Source organism: Zea mays, chromosome 7, assembly GCF_902167145.1.
Source record: "Zea mays cultivar B73 chromosome 7, Zm-B73-REFERENCE-NAM-5.0, whole genome shotgun sequence".
NCBI classification, from domain to species: Eukaryota; Viridiplantae; Streptophyta; class Magnoliopsida; order Poales; family Poaceae; genus Zea; species Zea mays.
In genome coordinates this window covers 140,874,378-140,893,174 of record NC_050102.1, presented here as the reverse complement: position 1 = coordinate 140,893,174, position 18,797 = coordinate 140,874,378, and the positions used below count along the sequence as shown (strand labels likewise).

The 18,797-nt window shown below is 41.8% G+C and overlaps 1 protein-coding gene across 17 annotated transcripts in view; it reads right to left on the bottom strand.

Annotated features, from left to right (window-relative positions):
• Positions 1–1,564: 1,564 nt before the first annotated feature.
• LOC100281541 (light-mediated development protein DET1) overlaps positions 1,565–18,797 on the bottom strand; it is a 49,285-nt gene continuing 32,052 nt past the window's right edge. For 5 of the 17 annotated variants that reach the window (XM_008653196.3, XM_008653194.3, XM_008653192.3 and 2 more), the window contains 3 exons: positions 18,376–18,471; positions 3,015–3,111; positions 2,012–2,701 (listed from right to left, as the gene is read on the bottom strand). In XM_008653196.3, the coding sequence (XP_008651418.1) occupies positions 2,565–2,701; positions 3,015–3,111; positions 18,376–18,471 (330 nt within the window). In that variant the 3' untranslated portion in view covers positions 2,012–2,564. Of the gene's footprint in view, positions 1,896–2,009; positions 2,702–3,014; positions 3,112–18,375; positions 18,472–18,797 lie in introns of those variants that run through there. The other 12 variants (XM_035960575.1, XM_035960571.1, XM_035960573.1 and 9 more) reach the window with 8 other exon arrangements.

Below are 18,797 nucleotides of genomic sequence, written 5' to 3'. Positions count from 1 at the left end.
ATGCCAAGTAGATCGACGACGTTGTCGATGGAAGCAACCCCTCCACCGAGCCGCATGTTGTTGCTTTCAAAGCAACAAATGAGAATGAGGCGATCCTGAGCAAGGTGGTGCAAGTTGAGGTAGCCGACCTCGACGACGAGGAAATGGCTATCGTCATCAAGCGCTTGAAGCACACATTGAAGGGGCGCAAGGACTACAACAACAAATCAAAGGGGAAGCATGCATGCTTCAAGTGCGGTAAGACTGGTCACTTCATTGTTAACTGTCCAGATAGTGAAAGTGATGACCAGAAAAATAACAAGAACGGGAAGGAGAAGGTGGAAAAGAAGAAATTCTACAAGAAGAAAGGCGAATCCCACATCGACAAGGAGTGGAACTCGGACTGTAGCACCTCCAACTCCGAAGATGAGGGCCTCGCCACCATCACCTTCGACAAATCATCCCCCTTCCCCAACAAGCGCCACACATGCTTAATGGCGAAAGAAAGAAAGGTATTTTCTAGAACTACGGCTAAGTATACATCCTCAAGCGATGTGAGAGTAATTAAGGTTCTGTTTGGAAGCAACCTGGTTTTTTAAGAAATTGGTTTTTATCTTTTAGCTAGGAGAGGCCAGCTTCTTGGTTTTTAAGAAAATGGGAATCCATTTTCTATAAATTATGGCATAAATTGGTACATTTGGAGCCACCTCAATTTCCATAAACTAGTTTCTTAGAAACTAGGTGCTTCCAAATAGGCCCTAAATGGGGTGCAATGATAGCAACATTAGAATGGAAAGCATCAACATCTACATCCTTACATCTAGTGCAAACAATGATCCATTATGGACCTAATGATAGGTCTACCACTTATAACATTATGTCTATGCTTTGCTATCTTTGGTCATTGGGCATTGGAATTACGAGGAATGTGAGAGTAATAAAATGGAGTGTGGTTAAACTTAGATTTAACCGGTTTTTCTTGATGCTTGGAGGTGTTTTCCTCGACACTTGAAGGAGATGGCGATGTAGAGGAGTCTGCCTTGTAGTAGACGATCTTCTTGATTCACTTCTTTTTGCCACCCTTCTTCTTTATGCTCGAGTCGGTGGGCTTCTCATCCTTTGTTTTATCCTCCTCATGATTGTTCGCCACCTTCCCCTTTCCTTTAGGATCCTCTCTCGACATTACTTCGAGCGATTAGGCTCAACAAGAAGTGTCAGGCTCTGACACCAATTGATAGTCATCTAAAGGGGGTGAATAGGTGACGCCTGAAAAATTACAGTTTAAAAGCAAACTTTATCTAATTTAGATGTTTGCCAAAGCATAGATCAAATTAAGACGAGAAAGGAGAGAAGTTCTTTCACTTGATTGCTCTTTTAGATGTGGGATTATAACTTAGAGCAATATTACAAGTGTAATCAAGAACTTAGACTAAGAGAGGGAGAGCAAATCACAAGAGATCAATACATAAGAGACAAGATGATTTTTACCGTTGTTTGGTCAAGCCTCAAATGCTTACCTACTCCGCGTTGTGGTGTTCCAAAGTACGAGGGTTGCACTCAACCCTTCTCAAATGATCCAATGATCAACTTGAGACCACAGTTCTTCCTTATATTTCTCCTAGCAAGGATCTCCACAGATCAAAGTCTCTTACAGCCATACACAATTTTGATAGGAGCACAATCTCTAAGAACAACAAAAGAGAGGAATTGAACACAACACAAGAGCAAAACGTAGCAACACGACACCAAAAACACTTGCACAACTCAAAAGATGTCTATTTCAACTCAAAAGGGTTATGATCTCTCTAGAATCGAATGACAATGTTGCACAAATGAATCGAAGTGATGTGTAGCTCTTGTGATGCTTGGGTAGCTCTTATTATACTTGCCCTAAACGTTTCGAACCAAATAACCATCTGAAATCCATTCAAACAGGATAAACAGCCGACTAGCCGATTTAGCATAAACAAAATGTCACCATGAGACAATGTTAGAACAAGCTAAATAACCGTTTAGACAAACAAAGGTTGTAGATTATGAAGTTTTTTGTAATATATTGAACACAGAAAAATAATTATTATCTTTGCATAACAGTTTCAGTAAATAGTAGTTACTTCATCATAATATGACAACTCAAAACTATTTGTAATGCTATATTTCCTATATATCCTCGAAAACAAATTCGCAGCTTAGATCACCCTCGCCTCAAGCATGAAGCATCCAATATACCAACTCCATGCCATCCAATATACGTGTCCTTATGCCTCAAATCCAATAACAAGCACATCTGACACTCCGAGCTAGGCATATGAAAGCATAGATCAACACTGTGAAGCCGCAATGATGACTGATGAGCCCATGAAGCCACATCAATAGATGAATATTGAGCCCATTTGCATTTTGTACTTTGTTTTGGAAGAGAAATCAAACTAGCCATTCTCACCGCCAGACAATGGATCTTATCCCCTACTGTAACATCTGTCAGCTTATCTACTAGAGAGTACATATGGCCAAAATTTTGCCGCGAGCAATGCTGCAAGTTCACTAATGACATAGATACACCTAGGGCAACCGTTATACCTTTTCTATCTCCTGAAATGGATGTTGAGAACAGTTGGCTGCATATAAGTCTGCTGAATCGAAAGTGCAAGCGGGAAAAATGGGTGAAACAAGAAAGACGAGATTCTTTTTATTCTGCTGTCAGAAGCACCAGAATCTGAACCTACAGAGTAAAAGAAAATGATACGAGTATATCAAATAAAAATAATATTAAAACCCACTAAAATGGTTTTTTATGCTTGCTGAAAATAAGTGATATAGCTTCTTTATTGTGGTACCCTAAATTGGTGACATGCTCCCATTTGTCACAAAGGTAAGTTAAACCACAGCTTGGCAAAGGCACATGATTCATGATTGTACAACTGTGGCATTGGCTAACTGACTATATAATTGTACTTGTTAAGGATTATGTAGATATACTGCAACACAAGCCCGGTCTAGAATCTTAATACGTCACCACACCAATGGACCAGTACCTGGCTTGATCTTAAATTTGACAACATTTTGCCTCACTGATATAAATTTTATTGGATGCTCTGTGCAATGTCGATGCCGATCAATTGCTGAAATCAGCTGCAAGGGAAGAAAGAACAGAACTACAAGTCAAATCAGAAGGATAAACTGTGATATTAGTATATCACAGTTTAACTTATATGGGTACCAAGGTAATTACAAGGCTTGAACTGCATAAAACAAACAATGGTGGAAACTGTGAAATTTCTAATGCCCGTTGCCATCATTTGTACCAAGTAATCCCTTGTACTGCATTGATTAGTATGTTTAGCATAGTTCTACATCGTTTGACTTTAGATGATATGTACGTCATATATTGAAGATACAAATTAATTTAGCTACAAATATATGGCCGCCTGATATGTTTCTGCTATGTTTCTGCTGCTGTCAAGAAGAATATGCATATTTTTTTATGATTCTTGATACCTTCCATGTGGCTTGGTTCATGGGATTCTTCCACATTTTTCTATGATTCTTGATACCTTCCACATACCTTCCAGCAAACAATAGCTTGTGTGAGTCTGCTTACCTTTTCCAAATAATATCTTGGTCCAGAGTTCTACTAGTCTTTTTTCGTGGAATTTCTCTGGACACTGAACTGGTGAGTCTGTTTATACTTTTCCCATGATTATTTACTTCAGCTTGGTAGCAATTCCTTATATGGCTATTGTTTGCTGGAGTAGTTGACAACTGAAGCAAGACATCATCTAGGTTCATTATGATACGGTACCAAAACAAAGCTCTTGGTCTCCTTGCATCGGTAGGAAATGTATAATTTTTTATTTCCTAATGCAACCATTCTAATTGTTCAGTTACTACTGAGGCATACAAATTTCCTAATTATTTATGCATGATGGTGAGTCAATGATATTTAATCTTGAAGCTATGAACACTTTGCAAGTGATCTACTGTTATGTGGGGACATCAATACCAGAGGAGAACCTGGAAGATATCAGAGGAGAATCAGGAAGAGTAGAGATTAAGATTAGATCACTTCAAGTTTGATAGAATAAATAGAATCAGTTTTGATTGGGGTTTTTAGTTTGGATAAGTCTTAGCAGCTAGATCTCGTTTGGATAAGTCTTAGCAGTTTTATCTTCTATTATTGGGGATAAGTCTTAGCAGTTTTATCTCCTATTATTGGGGGAAGAGTCAGTTGGCCTTAGGCCTATATATTTAGGATTTAGTAATTAAGGCAGACAATGAAATCAATCTATTATTTCCTACCTCCTCTGTTCTAGTCTCCCTCCTGCTTGACACAATTGATCAACGACAACCTGCCAACGATCGCTACTCCCAGCGCAGCAGGGGACCTGCGCCCTCACCTTTACCCCTTCCATGGCAACGCAGCCGTAACATCTACATGATGTGTTACATGGGGAGCATAGGGCGCGTGAAGTTCCAGCGATAATTCCCACTAAGCATCTGACAATGACAATTTGACAATTGATATGCAGCTTGTCTTCTATATCTAAATACCATACTTAAACGGTTCTGCTAATTGAAACAAAGAAGTGCAACTGAGCAATATATTGTTGAACTAGTCAGATAGGCTGACCTGACCCCACACCCCGATCTACGCTAGCGGATCGTGCCCACCCGGTCAATTTGACCGATTTCACCAGATTACCCCATTCCACGCCTCCAAACGCTCACATGCCCACCCACACCCAAAAACCTAACCTCCCATCCGGCCCCGCCATCTCTCCCTCAGATCCCGACGCCTAGAAACCGCATTCCGCCCGTCCTCATGCACTGGTCCTCCGATCTGTGCACCCGCGTGTGCTCTGATCCCCATGGCGGCGGCGGACGACGACGGGGCCAAAAATGCTAGGCCGCGGGCGCTGCTGCACCACCACTTCACGCCCACGCCAGGGGAGTACCACCGGTACACCGCTTCGACGCACCTACGCCATAGGCGAGGAGACCGTCTATACAGCATGCGTCGCCCAGGATCCCATCCTGCTTCCCCCACGAGGAACACCGCCCAGCCAGACTCCACTGGACCCAGCATCTGACGGCGCGACCTACATCCCGGCTAGGCGCTCCCCCAAGCCGATGGTGAGGGCCCTGCACTCCCCCAAGCCGATGGATTGAGAGTGTATGTACATTGCTCTCCCCGTCTTTTGTTTCCATCGGATCTGCATTTTTATGCAATTTTTTGATGCACTTAGACGCAAAACAAGTTTATGTGCACTCAAGTGGATGGGTGAATTTGTTGCCAAATCATCTTAAAATTTGCCGCATCCATGTCCTAGTGGCGTGCGATCATGTATCTCTGCCTCCAGCGCATGGACAAGTAGCAGAGGGATCTAGAGAAGATGAACAGGGAATATGCTACTTGGAGGACGGACCGTTTATTTTGACTAGCAACATTCTTTTTTAATCCACCATTATTTGTGGTTTCGATCTAGCTAATATTTGTCATCCGAAAATAACATATCTACAAATAAACCACTAATATATTATTAAATCATTGTACAAATAAGTGATTGATACATTTATGAACCACTAAATGGAATTGTCGACCATATATTCTATTAAAATACCAATACCCCTATCCAAATCAGGCTCCTATGCTTCAATTCACAAATTTGTATCAATCTAGTATAATTTGATAGTCATTTATGTAGTCTTTCAATACAAATTATGCAGATCGAAATTCAATGAATATTTGATGAATTCATTATATGAGAATGCGGCAATGGGGCGCTCTATATATGCTTATTTTTTCTTATTTCCTTTGTTTTTCTCTGTTTTTACAGACCTATAGGTGTTTGAGTCCAATAATATTGTTGTGGAGATGAATATGTCCTGCAGCTCTTGGATCTAGTTATCCAGTGACATGGTCATCATGCTGGTCCCGGCTTGCAGGTGCATGGTTATTTGACGTCTAGATAGGTGAGGCCTCTCTTTTTGCTTGCAGCTCTATTGTTGGATGAAATGCTTATTAGATCCAAGGGTAAAACAAATGATTGCATACTTTATTCTCATCTTGCTCCTACAGCTTGCATTTGCATCTGGTTTGTCATTGCCACCATTAGTTACACTCAGAACAACATGTAATTGAGTTTCTATAATAGACATATCATATGTGTGGTTGCGACAATGGGTTTGGTATGCTACTGGAAATAGCTTGATTTGCTTGTCTTAATAAACTTTAATCAATTTTTGTTGAGGCTAGGTGGTCAGGATTGCTCCTTCCCTTAGTTGTTTGTTTTACATGTGCAACATGTTTTTAAAATAATTTGATTCAAATTTGATATTTTGAAAAGTATTAATATTTCTATGATAGCTTCAGTTAGTTTCTATACATGTATGATTAATGATTTATACAATGTCATTGCATCTGTCCTGACTGTCCATGACATAGCATATATGACAAAATTTATTTAGGTTTATGCCACGACAGAGGTATTTTATGCTGATTTCTATGTGTATCTATGTTCCAATAGTAGCATGTTGAAAAATTAATATCCCATCAATTGCTACAAACGATTGAAGATGAGGTTTTCTGATTCCATCTATTGCCATATATGCATGTAGATCTCGACAACATTGCAGTATTTATGCTATTTTTTATCTATATATGTAATTTGTCTACAACTACTAGATGTATATGCTTCTATAGACATGCATTTATGACTACTATTGCACAATTTATGATCTATTTATTTGTACAGAACCAATCCACAATTATCAGATGTACTACACGTAGTTCATGAATTTATTTTTGTATAAATGATTTGCTAGTATGATCTCAGATTGTTCAAGAATGTAAGGTTCAAATTTAACGATTAATGCACATCCTCATATAAATATGTCGGTCCACACCGTATTGTACACTTAAGTGGGTTCTGATATTATTTCTGTACTTCTATTATTTTCTAAATTGGCCTCTGTCCTCTCTTGTTTGTTGACCGTAGGTTTGTGCGTCCAATTGCAATGAGTGAGCAAAGAACTACAGAATACACAGAACATAATTTTTGAATTGTGATTTTGATTCATGGCTTTACATACAAAATATCTAATACTTCCTGGATTTGTTACTGTGCACTACTATCACAATATATAAGCATTTTGCATATATTTTAGGAGATTTGGTTCCCTTAGTTTCAAAGTATGCTTTTCTCTGCCTTGTCCTGTGATGGATCATTGTTACATTTATCAATCCTCATTACCTGAGCGTCTAGAAGTTGTAGTTTTACTTCTCACTTTGGAGGAACACTGGGAACATTTGGTCACCTTAGGGCTTAGGCACATTTGTTTGACGCACTGGTGCATCTCTTTTTTTTTCGAAAGCGCAGGAGAGCTGCGCATCATTATATTAAGTAGAGGAAAAGAGGGTCCAAAATAGACCATAGTACAAAAGACCTCCCCAGAGGGGATAAGAAAACCAAAGAGAAAATAAGAGAAAAAACAAAAACAAGAGCAAGACAGATCCTAAAAGACAAAACCAGCCCATCAGCGAAAAAACCAGGCAGCTAGGTGCCTCTGATGGTTGCGGCAAGAAAGGAGAGACCCTTAGCTCCTGCCATTTCCCACAATTGTTGTTCCTCCCTTGCCTGACAAAGAGCTGCAGAAACACTAGGGGAGAGTCCATCAAAGACAATTCGATTCCGGTGATTCCAAATAATCCAGGCTCCCGTGCATCTCTTGCTGACTAAATTTCAACATGGCAATTTTGCAGGGTAGTCGTTGTGGTATCTATGGTGCTAATTATCCTGAATGGATTATCACAATGAAGGTAAAATGTTAGGTTACCAGATTTTGATTCAATGTCTTCTCATTTTGGCTAGGAAAAATAGATCCAGTAAATTTGTATTCCCCATTAGGAGCGATTTGGGTTTTCCAGTTATACAGATTTGGGACTTGCAGAGCAAAACGAGTAAGCCCCAAGCTTCTTGTCTGCTTCTGTTTCTGCTTTGTATTTTTTTCTTTAATTTATGGCATTTTTTTCGAAAACGCAGGAGAGCTGCGTATCATTATATTAAGAAGAAAAGGTGAGGATAAAAACCTCTTACAATGCCACACGAACCCACACACCCTAAAGGATAGCTAGAAAAAACAACGATAGTAATATAGTATGAACAGCTATACTCATGACCATGGGAGCCCAAAACAGAAGATCGTCGATTAGTGCGCTGGAGCGGATAGGATGCTATCTAATCCACTGGCTCCAGCCCTACACCAGAGGTGACTCCTTGACCCACTTGATGACCATGCTAGAGCAAGGCTGCACACCATTGAAAACACAACGGTTGCGGTGATTCCAGATGGCCCAAGCTCCAAGTATGATCAAAGAATTGAGGCCCTTAGACAGCCCCTTATGCGTTGGATCACCCGGGACCGCGACAATTCCTTCCCACCAATCTTCAAAGGAAGAGGTCTCATGGCTAGGAGCAAGGTGCTGCATTCGAACATATTTCAGAATCTGAAACCAAACTTCACGTGAGAAGACGCAAGAAACTAACAGATGGTTTAGGGTCTCCTCCTCCTGATCACACAGCACACAAAGAGGAGGGTGAGGCAGCCCCTTCCTTGCCAGACGGTCAGCTGTCCAGCAGCGACCGTGAGCCACAAGCCACATGAAGAATTTGCATTTTCCAGGTGCCCAAGCTTTCCAAATCCTCTCCCAAGGTTTAAATGTTGTTGCTCCAAGAAAGAAACCAGCATATGCCGAATTGGTGGAATAAAGACCTGAGCTTGAGAGCAGCCAGATGTACTTATCCTCATGGTCCGGATGTAAAGCCCAGTCTGCGGTGAGGTCCCAAACTTTGAGGAAATCATACAGAACATTTAGGGTGATAGCACCTCGAATGTCATGCACCCAGTTCCTTGTTGTGAGAGCATTGTGGACACTCCTCTTTTTTAGCTTGTTTATGCTTGCTTAATTTATGGCATTATCTTCCATTGTATAGTATTTATGGTTTTTTGTGGTCATTTATGTTTCCATCAGTACCTACTGAGTGGAATACGATGGTGAGAAAAGTTAGCATGACTCATTCCATCTTCCTTGCATCTTTCACATTTTGTGTGGCTTTGTATTTGGTTGTTCTGTCTTTGGGCACTAGATAGTGTTCCTTCTATTTTCTATCAACAAGAATGAGGAGCAATCACAGCCATTTCATTTGTTTCTGCCTTTATATGAATTGTGATACTTGGCTTGTTATGTTGTCATAGAATCGTTCGGTTTGAAGTATTTACTTCAATGCTTCTGTTTTAAAATTTGAATGTGAAGAAATTGAAGGTTGTGACACTTGGATGTGCACTTTGAAGTATAGGAGTGTGTTGCCATGGAACTTCTTGTTGATTACTACACCAGAAAATTTTATTTCCTCCAGAAGTTGGTTGGTAGGAAACTAGTGTTAATCTTTGTTTAGTAGTACATGAAAGTTTGTGTCTCTAGAACCACAAGTATTTTGCTCTACTGCATGCATAGTTCATATTTTATTTTTTAGCTTGTTTATGCTTGCTTATACTTTTGACAGTTGCCAATTTATGCAACAAATCTTGTATGAAACTGCTTGAGAGATGCCTTGAAGTGGACAACCTCCCACATACATTTTTTTGCAATTGGCAGAGCAATCATTCCATAATCTTAGCAACATATTATAATATTAGTTTCTTGGTGTTGGCACCATTTGATCAATATTTTTTGTTCCTGAATCCTCTAATGAAGGAGAAGGCGAGAAATCACTTGGACTTTTTTCGAAAAACGAAGGAGAACTGCGCCTCATTATATTAAGAAGAAAAAATAAGGTCTAAGTAGACCAGATACAAAATGACCGACTTCCTTACGGAGGTCGAAAAACTAAAAAACCAAAATAGTCCATCTGAGAACAACAACATACTGCTGAAGAAAAACGTCCTCCGAGGCTAAACCTCAAGAAGGGGGGCAGACAGATAGGAAAGCCCTTTAGCTCCAGCCATTTCCCACATCCATCTTTCCTCCATAGCCATCCTAATGGCTAAAGTCACATTAGGAATCCAGTTATCAAAGACACATCTGTTGCGGTGGTTCCAAATAATGTAAGCACCCAACGCAACCAGAGAATTCAGCCCCTTTCTAACCAGACCACTGACCGAAGAAACTTCCTCCCACCAGCTCATGAAGGAGGTCGAAGCAAACTGACGGGCGAGCCTATGAAGGTTGAAAGACCTCAGAAGCTGAAACCAGAAAATCCTTGAGAAAACACAGGAAACCAGGAGATGGTCTAAGGTTTCCTGCTCTTGATCACACAGAGGGCATAACGGAGGGTGGTCCAGCCCTCTTCTAGCTAATCTGTCAGCGGTCTAGCACCTGTTGTGCGCCACAAGCCAAAGAAAATCTGCATTTAGGCGGGGCCCAAGTCCTCCACACCCTGGAATAGTGGCTGAAAAAGGTAGATCCCATGAAGAATCCCTCGTAAGCCACTTTTGCTGAATAGATACCGTCTGGGGCAATACTAAAAACATGTTTATCTTCAATAGTAGGCTGCAGCACTATCCCAGACATAAGGTTCCAAATCTGAAGGTAATCCACCAAAACTCCCGCTGAGAGGGCCCCTTAATATCTGAGATCCATCTTCTATTTAGCAGAGCCTCTTGCACAGTTCTTTTTGTAATCCTCTTGGGAATACACTGAAAAATCCTTGGAGCAATATCACAAATTCTCTGCCCTGAGATCCATTTATCAGTCCAGAAAAGGGTGTTGGCACCATTGCCAACTTCTGAAACTAGAACAGTGGAGAAGAAGGCCCGGACCTTATACGACACATGAAAAGGGAGCTGCGCCCAAGGACGAGTTGGATCAGTTTTGTGCAACCACAGCCATCTCATCCGAAGAGCCCAACACATCTCGGGCAGACTGGAGATGCCCAGGCCACCGAGCCTGAGCGGGCGACAAACTCTCCCCCAGGACACAAGACAATGACCACCCTTGGCCTCTTTGCGACCTCTCCAAAGAAAGCCTTTTCTGATTTTGTCAATGGCATCCCAGGCCCAGGAAGGGAAATCGATAGCCATTGCTAAATAGACCATCATACCAGTCAAAACATGCTTAACCTGGATCCTTCTACCCGCTCTTCTCAATAGATCTGCCTTCCAGTTAGGGAGCTGCCTTGCAATTTTATCCACAAATGGTTGTACTTGGTCTTTAGTAAGCTTGACTAGGGAGAGAGGAAGACCAAGATACTGACAGGAAAACACTGACAGCGCACAAGGTAGCAGATTTTGAGTAACCGTAATATCCTCCACAGAGCATTGGATAGGATAGACATTGGACTTGCTTTCATTATTCTGAAGGCCCGAGGATGCACTAAACAAATGTAAAATCTCCAAAGCTGCAAGGATATCATCCCCCACCGGGTGCAGGAATAATGCCACATCGTCAGCATACATAGAGACCTGGTGCAATCTCTGAGATGGTGACAAAGGTTGTAAAAGTCCTGCATCTTCTGCTCTAGCAAATAGCAAACCCAGAATGTCCATGGCAAGAATAAAAAGCATGGGAGACAGAGGGTCTCCTTGCCTAAGACCCCTCCGATGAATAATGCACTTTCCGGGGAAACCGTTAAGAAGCACATGAGTGGAAGAAGAGGAGAGCAGCCCACAAATAATATCCCTCAAATTTGACCAAATCCGAGGTGTTTCATGACATCAATGAGAAAAGGCCAGGAGATCGAATCGAAAGCCTTAGTGATATCCAACTTGAAGAGAAGACTGGCCTTTTTCTGATGATGAAGTAGCCGCGAGGTCTGCTGTACCAACATGAAGTTATCCTGAATAAATCGCCCCTTTATGAAAGCACTTTGATTGGGAGAGACCATCTCATGAAGCCTAGCCGCCAAACGATTGGCAAGGATTTTAGTTATCAGCTTAGCAACACTATGAACCAAACTAATAGGCCTAAAATCCTTAACCTGGTCAGCATCCTCCTTTTTAGGGATCAGAGTGATGTAAGCTGAATTGAGTTTGTCAAAGTTGTTGAATTTTCTGCCCCAAACTGCTGACACCACTTTCATGAAATCATGTTTGATTATGTGCCAACAGACTCTGTAGAATACTAGAATCGCCCAGTAAAACCATCAGGTCCAGGTGCCTTATCAGGGGGGAGACTTACAATAGTGTCCCATACCTCTTTTTCAGAGAAAGGTGCATCCAACTCAGAGAGATCGTGACTGGGAATATCAAGAGCATCTAAATCAATGATTCTATCTCTGCCCACATTTGTACCAATCAGGTTGAAGAAAAAAATATCTACTGCTGCAGCCTTCTCATCATGCCCAGTTAAGGTGACATCCCCATCCCTCAGAGAGGTTACAATGTTCTTCCTTTTACGGTGTCTGGCATGTAAATGGAATAGTTTGGAGTTCGCATATCCATCCTTGAGCCACGATATTCTGGATCGCAGCCTGGCCATGGTCCTTCTCAAGGACGAAAGCAGCAGGGTATGCTTCTTTAACTTATTCTTTAACCAAAGTTCATTCATGGAAAGGATCCTGTCATCCTGAGCAATCTCCAACCTATGAAGGATTTCCTTGGCCAAGGCTAATTGGAACCTGATGTGTCCCACCTGATTATAATTCCAGGAATCACTTGGACTTGAACTGATTAAATTCTAAAGGTTGAGGGAGGAGGTCATTGATTACAGGGAGGATAAACATATATTTTCAATGACAAAAATGATGCATAATTATTTAGTAGAATAATCCTGCGAGCTGGAATACTGCAAGCATGCAAGTGAACCACGTATTGTGCTTGCTGCATCTTAGTTTTTATATCAACATGGGTCACACGGATAATATATCTTGCGAGCTGGAATACTGCACTAAGCTAAGGTGGATGTATTTTTTGTTTTTCCTTCACCTTATGTTCTCAACAAAGCTTACCCTTATCCTATGTGATATCCCTCCTCTCCTAGGGCGAAGAAATTCACCTCCATGCCGTTTCAACCTCGATGTTACTCGCATTTTTAATTTTCAAATGCAGTATCCTGATTATTATATTCGTGTATACATCTGGCAAAATGTGCATTAGCAACTTCAGTGACAGATAAGGATTCCATTCCAATTCGACGAGCGTTTGCTGGCGCACTTCTTTCAAAGCGGGATTAGCATTACCCTTGTCCAGGAGCTCCTAAACTTTTTCATCTGGAAGGACTAATTCACGTACAGAATTTGATATGATCGTTGTTGTACTTTATATTTTGGCATACTATGTACAAAACAAATGCCTTCTATGACCATAGTGATTTATGCATTTTCGAACAAAATTTGATGACATATCTTGTGTTTTACGCTTCCACTAAAAAGGCAGTCTTATTGTGTTGTACATCAAGTTTATTATACTTTTTGACGAATATAGTGTGAAGCAAGATACACGGCAACCACCCAAATCGTGCACGTTTTACGCCTGAAATAGTGGACCCCTTGCCCACAGTTTACGCTAATTCACACAATTTTACGCTCTTCTATATCAGTTTTACGCTAAAATTTATACTCATTTACGCTAAAATCTGCCTGAACCAGATCCCGTGCACTTTCGTACGTGTCCGATTTTCACGCCACAATTCAGTCCCAATACATCTCGACAATTTACGCTAAAATTCGTACCAATATACGATTTCATGCCGTAATTTTCGGTCTCATTCGTCGTTACGAAACAGATCTACGATTTACGCTAAAAATAGTACTCATTTATGTTGTTTTGTTTCACGTTTTACGCTAAAATCTGTCCGAACCAGAACCAGCGCCTGTACACCGCGAGGGTATACTGGGGCTTCCCGGTACTAGTGGAAGCCCTGGGCTTCCATTAGCTCGTCCCTATATATATATATATATATATATATATGGAATATATGGATAGACTTTGTTTTAATAAAACACAAAATACTAGTTAGTTGTCCGTGCATCGCTACGGTTTCTATATATCATATAGGCAGACATAGCTTAAATGAGATAGTTATTCAAACACGGTCCAAACTCATAGATTAGTTGAATACGAATGGCGAGGTATGTGGTGTGGGGTCAAACAAGATGGAGTTTTTTTCTCTCGCTTTTTTTAAGCTCACGATATCATGGACGATGAGAGAGGAGGTACTAGACTATAGATGACCAAATGGATTGTGCCTAGCGGGCCGGCCTAAGGCATGACCCATTTAATAGTGTCACAGCCCAGCCCGATACGATTTGTCCGGCACGATTTTTTATTTTACAAATATTATATATATATATATATATATATATATATATATATATATATAGATTGTATATTACGAGCCCTATGCTTCCGATAACTAGAGGAAGCCCTGGCTCAACGGTGCCATCCGGTTCAGCCGAACCAGGTTCAGGCTGCTATAAAAACACCCCCACGCCGCTAGGGATTAGGTTTTAGTGGCGGCGGCGGCATCGGGCGTGCGATCGCGACGGCGGTTCCCTCGGCCGTGCGAGCGGCGGCGGTGCCGCCCCGAGGCGGGCGACCGACGGCGGCGCTCCACCAGGAACAAGAGACGGCGACGCTCCCGAGGCGAGTAGGCAAGCGGTGACGGTGCTCCCGAAGCGGACGAGCGGCGGCGGCGCACCCCAGGCCCGGTGGCAACGGCGATTGTGCGAGGCGCTGTAGGCGTCGGCAACGGCGGCGGTGGCCACGAGGGACGCGGGTCGCTCCGACGGTCGCGCGAGGTGCGGTCGTCTCTGGCGATGGCGGCCACGCGTGGCGTGGGTGGCTCTAGCGTCCTTCAACGACCAACTCCTCTGATCTGGTGGCTTCGGCGCTGTCCTTTGATCTAGCGGCCTCGGGATCGTCCTCCGGCGACGAACTATTTGATCCATGTTTATGCGATCGATGATTATGTTTTATGCCTACTACTTACACTATTTATGCATTCCAGTGATGATTTTTACGACGATGAATACGATTTTATGTTGCCATAAAACTGTCCCTAATTCCCGCGGGGCTGTTAGTTGAACCGATATTAGGTTTTTTATCAATTATGCTACACGGTGTAATGTATTTATGCGACTTTGTATAAGAATTTATGCTCTGCGTGAACCATGCTATCCTATTTTTTTGCATGCGTGCAGTGGAAACGAAATATCATCCAAAATTTTCAGGCATGCAATGAAAACTCCAACGATTTGCCATAATTTTTGGATCTGCATAAAAATAGAAACCGCATGGATGCGACTCCCATATTTTTCGGAACTGCCATAAAAATAGGATCGTGAATACAACCCATCAGAGATATCAACATCTCACACTGGCTCGATATTTACTCTTATAACTTATGGGTTTTATGCTCAAAACTTAAGATTTTTACGCTTGAACCTGGAGATATGTCCACCAGTGAACCTGGAGACGCATGGTTATTGGAGCGATCCTATATTTATGGAGAAAATAAAGCATTAAATACGATTTTTTGTTTCCATGCATGAGTCATGACAATCCATTTCCTTTCATCGTATGTTTGTCATCCTAATTTTGTGCGCATGCAGCAGGTAACAGATTTTTACGCAGTGTACCGAATTGCATAAATATCTATACCGTGTAGCATAATTAGTATCGGTATATATCATAAACTGATCCTGACGAGCCTAGCTACATGTCTGTTGGAGCGATCCTATATTTATGGAGAAAATAAATCACTAAATACGATTTTTTGTTTCCATACATGACAATACATTTCCTTTCATCATACATTTTTGTCATCCTAATTGCGCATGCAGCATGTAACAAATTTTTACGTAGTGTACCGAATTGCATAAATATCTACACTGTGTAGCATGCCTGTTGCAGCGATCCTATATTTATGCAGGAAATCAAGCATTCAAAAATAGAAACCGCCACACATTTCTTTCCTAAATTTGCGCGCATGCAGGGAAACGTGTTTGACTCATGTATGCCTTCCTTTTTTTTGCATGCATAGACGTGGGGTGGGGGGCACACCCGACAGCCTGGCTTGGGGAGTGGATGGGCGCGCCGGGGTGGACCAGGTCGCAGGGGTGGTCGGCCTAGGCTTCCTCTAACTATTTGAAGCCCAGGGCTCCTAATATACCTACCCTATATATATATATATATAGTACCTATCCTTTATATAGCAGAAATCAACAAGTGGTATAGTGGTTAGGAGGCGGTTGTTTGTTCCTTGTGACCTATGGGGAGGACAGCACATTCAGGTGTGGACAGACTTGAAGCGACATACATGTGTGGGGCGGATGGACCTGCGGGACTCAAAGCGGGCGAACAGACATGTTGAGGGTGGCTGACGGTAGAGGGCGGCAGGTGCGGATAGCCAGAAGTGAGAGAGAGGAGACTGACATCAATAGAGGAGCGCTCAAGCGGGAGATACAGGGCCACTGTCTCTGTTGCCACCAAGAGATCCAATTAGGCCCACTGCCTCCTCTTTTCCTCTCTCCCCTCTTCATGAAGTTGTCTGGGCTCCAAGCGATCGATTTCCCAAATTATGAATAAGAAGGTGATTTTAACCACTCCAATCCCCTCCGGTGTTGTAGCTCCCAAACTAGCCCTCAAAGAGCACATGTGCGGTCAGACTCAGCCCTGTCTTTTCCCTTGTGGCGCAGTGGATTCCTACCCAATTTTCTTACCCGCTGTCAATTTGGTGCCCTACCACTCGATTCCCCATGTCCCTGCGCAGATTCATGTCCGGTGTTCACCGCGGTCCTATAGGCATCTGCCCGACACCATTCGATGCATAGCTGACACCTAATCATATAAGATAGACGCCATATGTCCCGAGGTTGTGGTGACCCCGACGCCCAGCACACGCAGCATGCCATGTCGCCTAGATGACGACTAGGTGACACCTCATAAACCATGCCTGCAGTAACCCGCGGTACTGACTAGTTCAGGAGACTTCCATCTCCATTTTGTTAGTGGCCAAGGGCCTATTTACCTCGTGTATGAGATTCGATGATAATTAAGCAATAACAAATTGCCTCTTTTCCCGAATCCCGTCTTCAACATAGGGCGCCTTCAACATAGGCCGCCGAGGGAAAAAACCTTGCCCTATTACTTACCGAGACTACGAATTCCGTAGCCGAGGCCCTGCTTCCCTAAACCCCGACGCCCTTGACACTATCATTTCTTGATTCTAGAAGTGAGGTTATTTTTATTACAGCTTCGGATGTTAAATATCTCTTTTGAATACTTCTATTCGCCGAGATGAGCATAAAGCAAATATAATGACTACAGTAAAAATAGCATTCAGGCTAAATAACATTTCTAGATGAGCATTAAGGAGTAATTTGGTGCATGCCATCTCCAAAGTTAGATTGCAAATAAAAATAAACTTGTCCATATGTTCCTCTATACATTTCAGTTAGGCCTGGAAAAAAAGCTCGAGCTCGCAGTGGCTCGTCTTGACGCTTCGAATGAGCCCAAGCCGGGCCTGTTTTTGTAGCTTGAGAAAAGAGCGAGCTAGCTCGGCTCGTGAGTTGGCTCGTGGATCAACCAAATAACAATTTGTTATATAAAATCCTAATTAGCATATAGTGTTAGTATCAAATAGACAATTAGTTTATGTATGAGATTACTGTACAAAATTAATCTATTTTCTATATTATATTAGTAATATATTTATTTTACTAATTTAAAATATGTTACTTAAATTGTTTTTGAGATGTTATATTATAATTTGGAGGACGAGTTCACGTTTATGGTCAGGCTCATTGGCTCGACGAGCCAGCTCACAAGCAAGGAGTCGAGCCGACTTTCCAGGCTCGCCAAAGAGCCGAGTCGAGACGTTACTGGACCGAGCCACAGCGAGCCGAGCCAAGCTATTTCCACCCCTAATTCCAGTCAACTATATGTGCTCTCTGAACAAATTTTTGACAAAAATAGACAACTCAAAAATGATAATACCCAATGTGACTGTTAGACGACCTGCTATACAGGGCACTGCCATGTGTAGAGTTGTCTCAGGATAGGATATAGATTGATAGAGAGAGATTTGCGGACATGATTACTGGTCAGGATCAATCATGATCCTTACCATTTAGGAGATTTCCATTTACCTCACCTCCTCCTCCCCTATATATTTGTACATGTATTTCCTCTCAATCAATCAAGCCATTATTCCTACCTGCTATACTAAGAGAACTCTATACATGGCAGTGCCCTAGGCGCATGTGCCCTGTATAGCAGATCATCTATAAGTGACAAGCAGGAAAAGGTGGTGAAAGTATGCAAATACACTGGAATGCTCGTGATATGCTTGAGCTTGACTATAGGACCTAAAATTACATGTTACATCCAAACAAGAAACTAGCCAAGCTGCGCACATGCACTGCTCATAGCAGAAATTTTAAATGTCACAGAACATACCTTCTCATCATACCTAAAAAGGGACAGGTCAAAGTACGGTGATGGACTCTGTGATTGGCAAGTGTAAGGTAATGACGTCATCATCTTTTTCACAAACTGTCAAATATTAAACAAACATGTGTTTAGTCATTTACAAACAGCTTGACTAAGTGCCACCTTAAATGCGCATGAGCACCAACTCAGCAACAAGGAAAATATCTATTACATCTACTAAAGATTTTTTTGTGGTGGCTGCAGTTGCAGTGGATCATTTATCTCCGCCCTACATATTGAACCTTCTTTAAATACTAGGTAACCAAAACAAAGATAAATAAAATCACTGAATAAATAATATTTTTTCACACAAGTCAGTTTTGCCTGTTGTCCCAACAAATTTGTTCGTCATAATTTTCTTTCCTTGATTGTCTTATCCTCTAAATTTT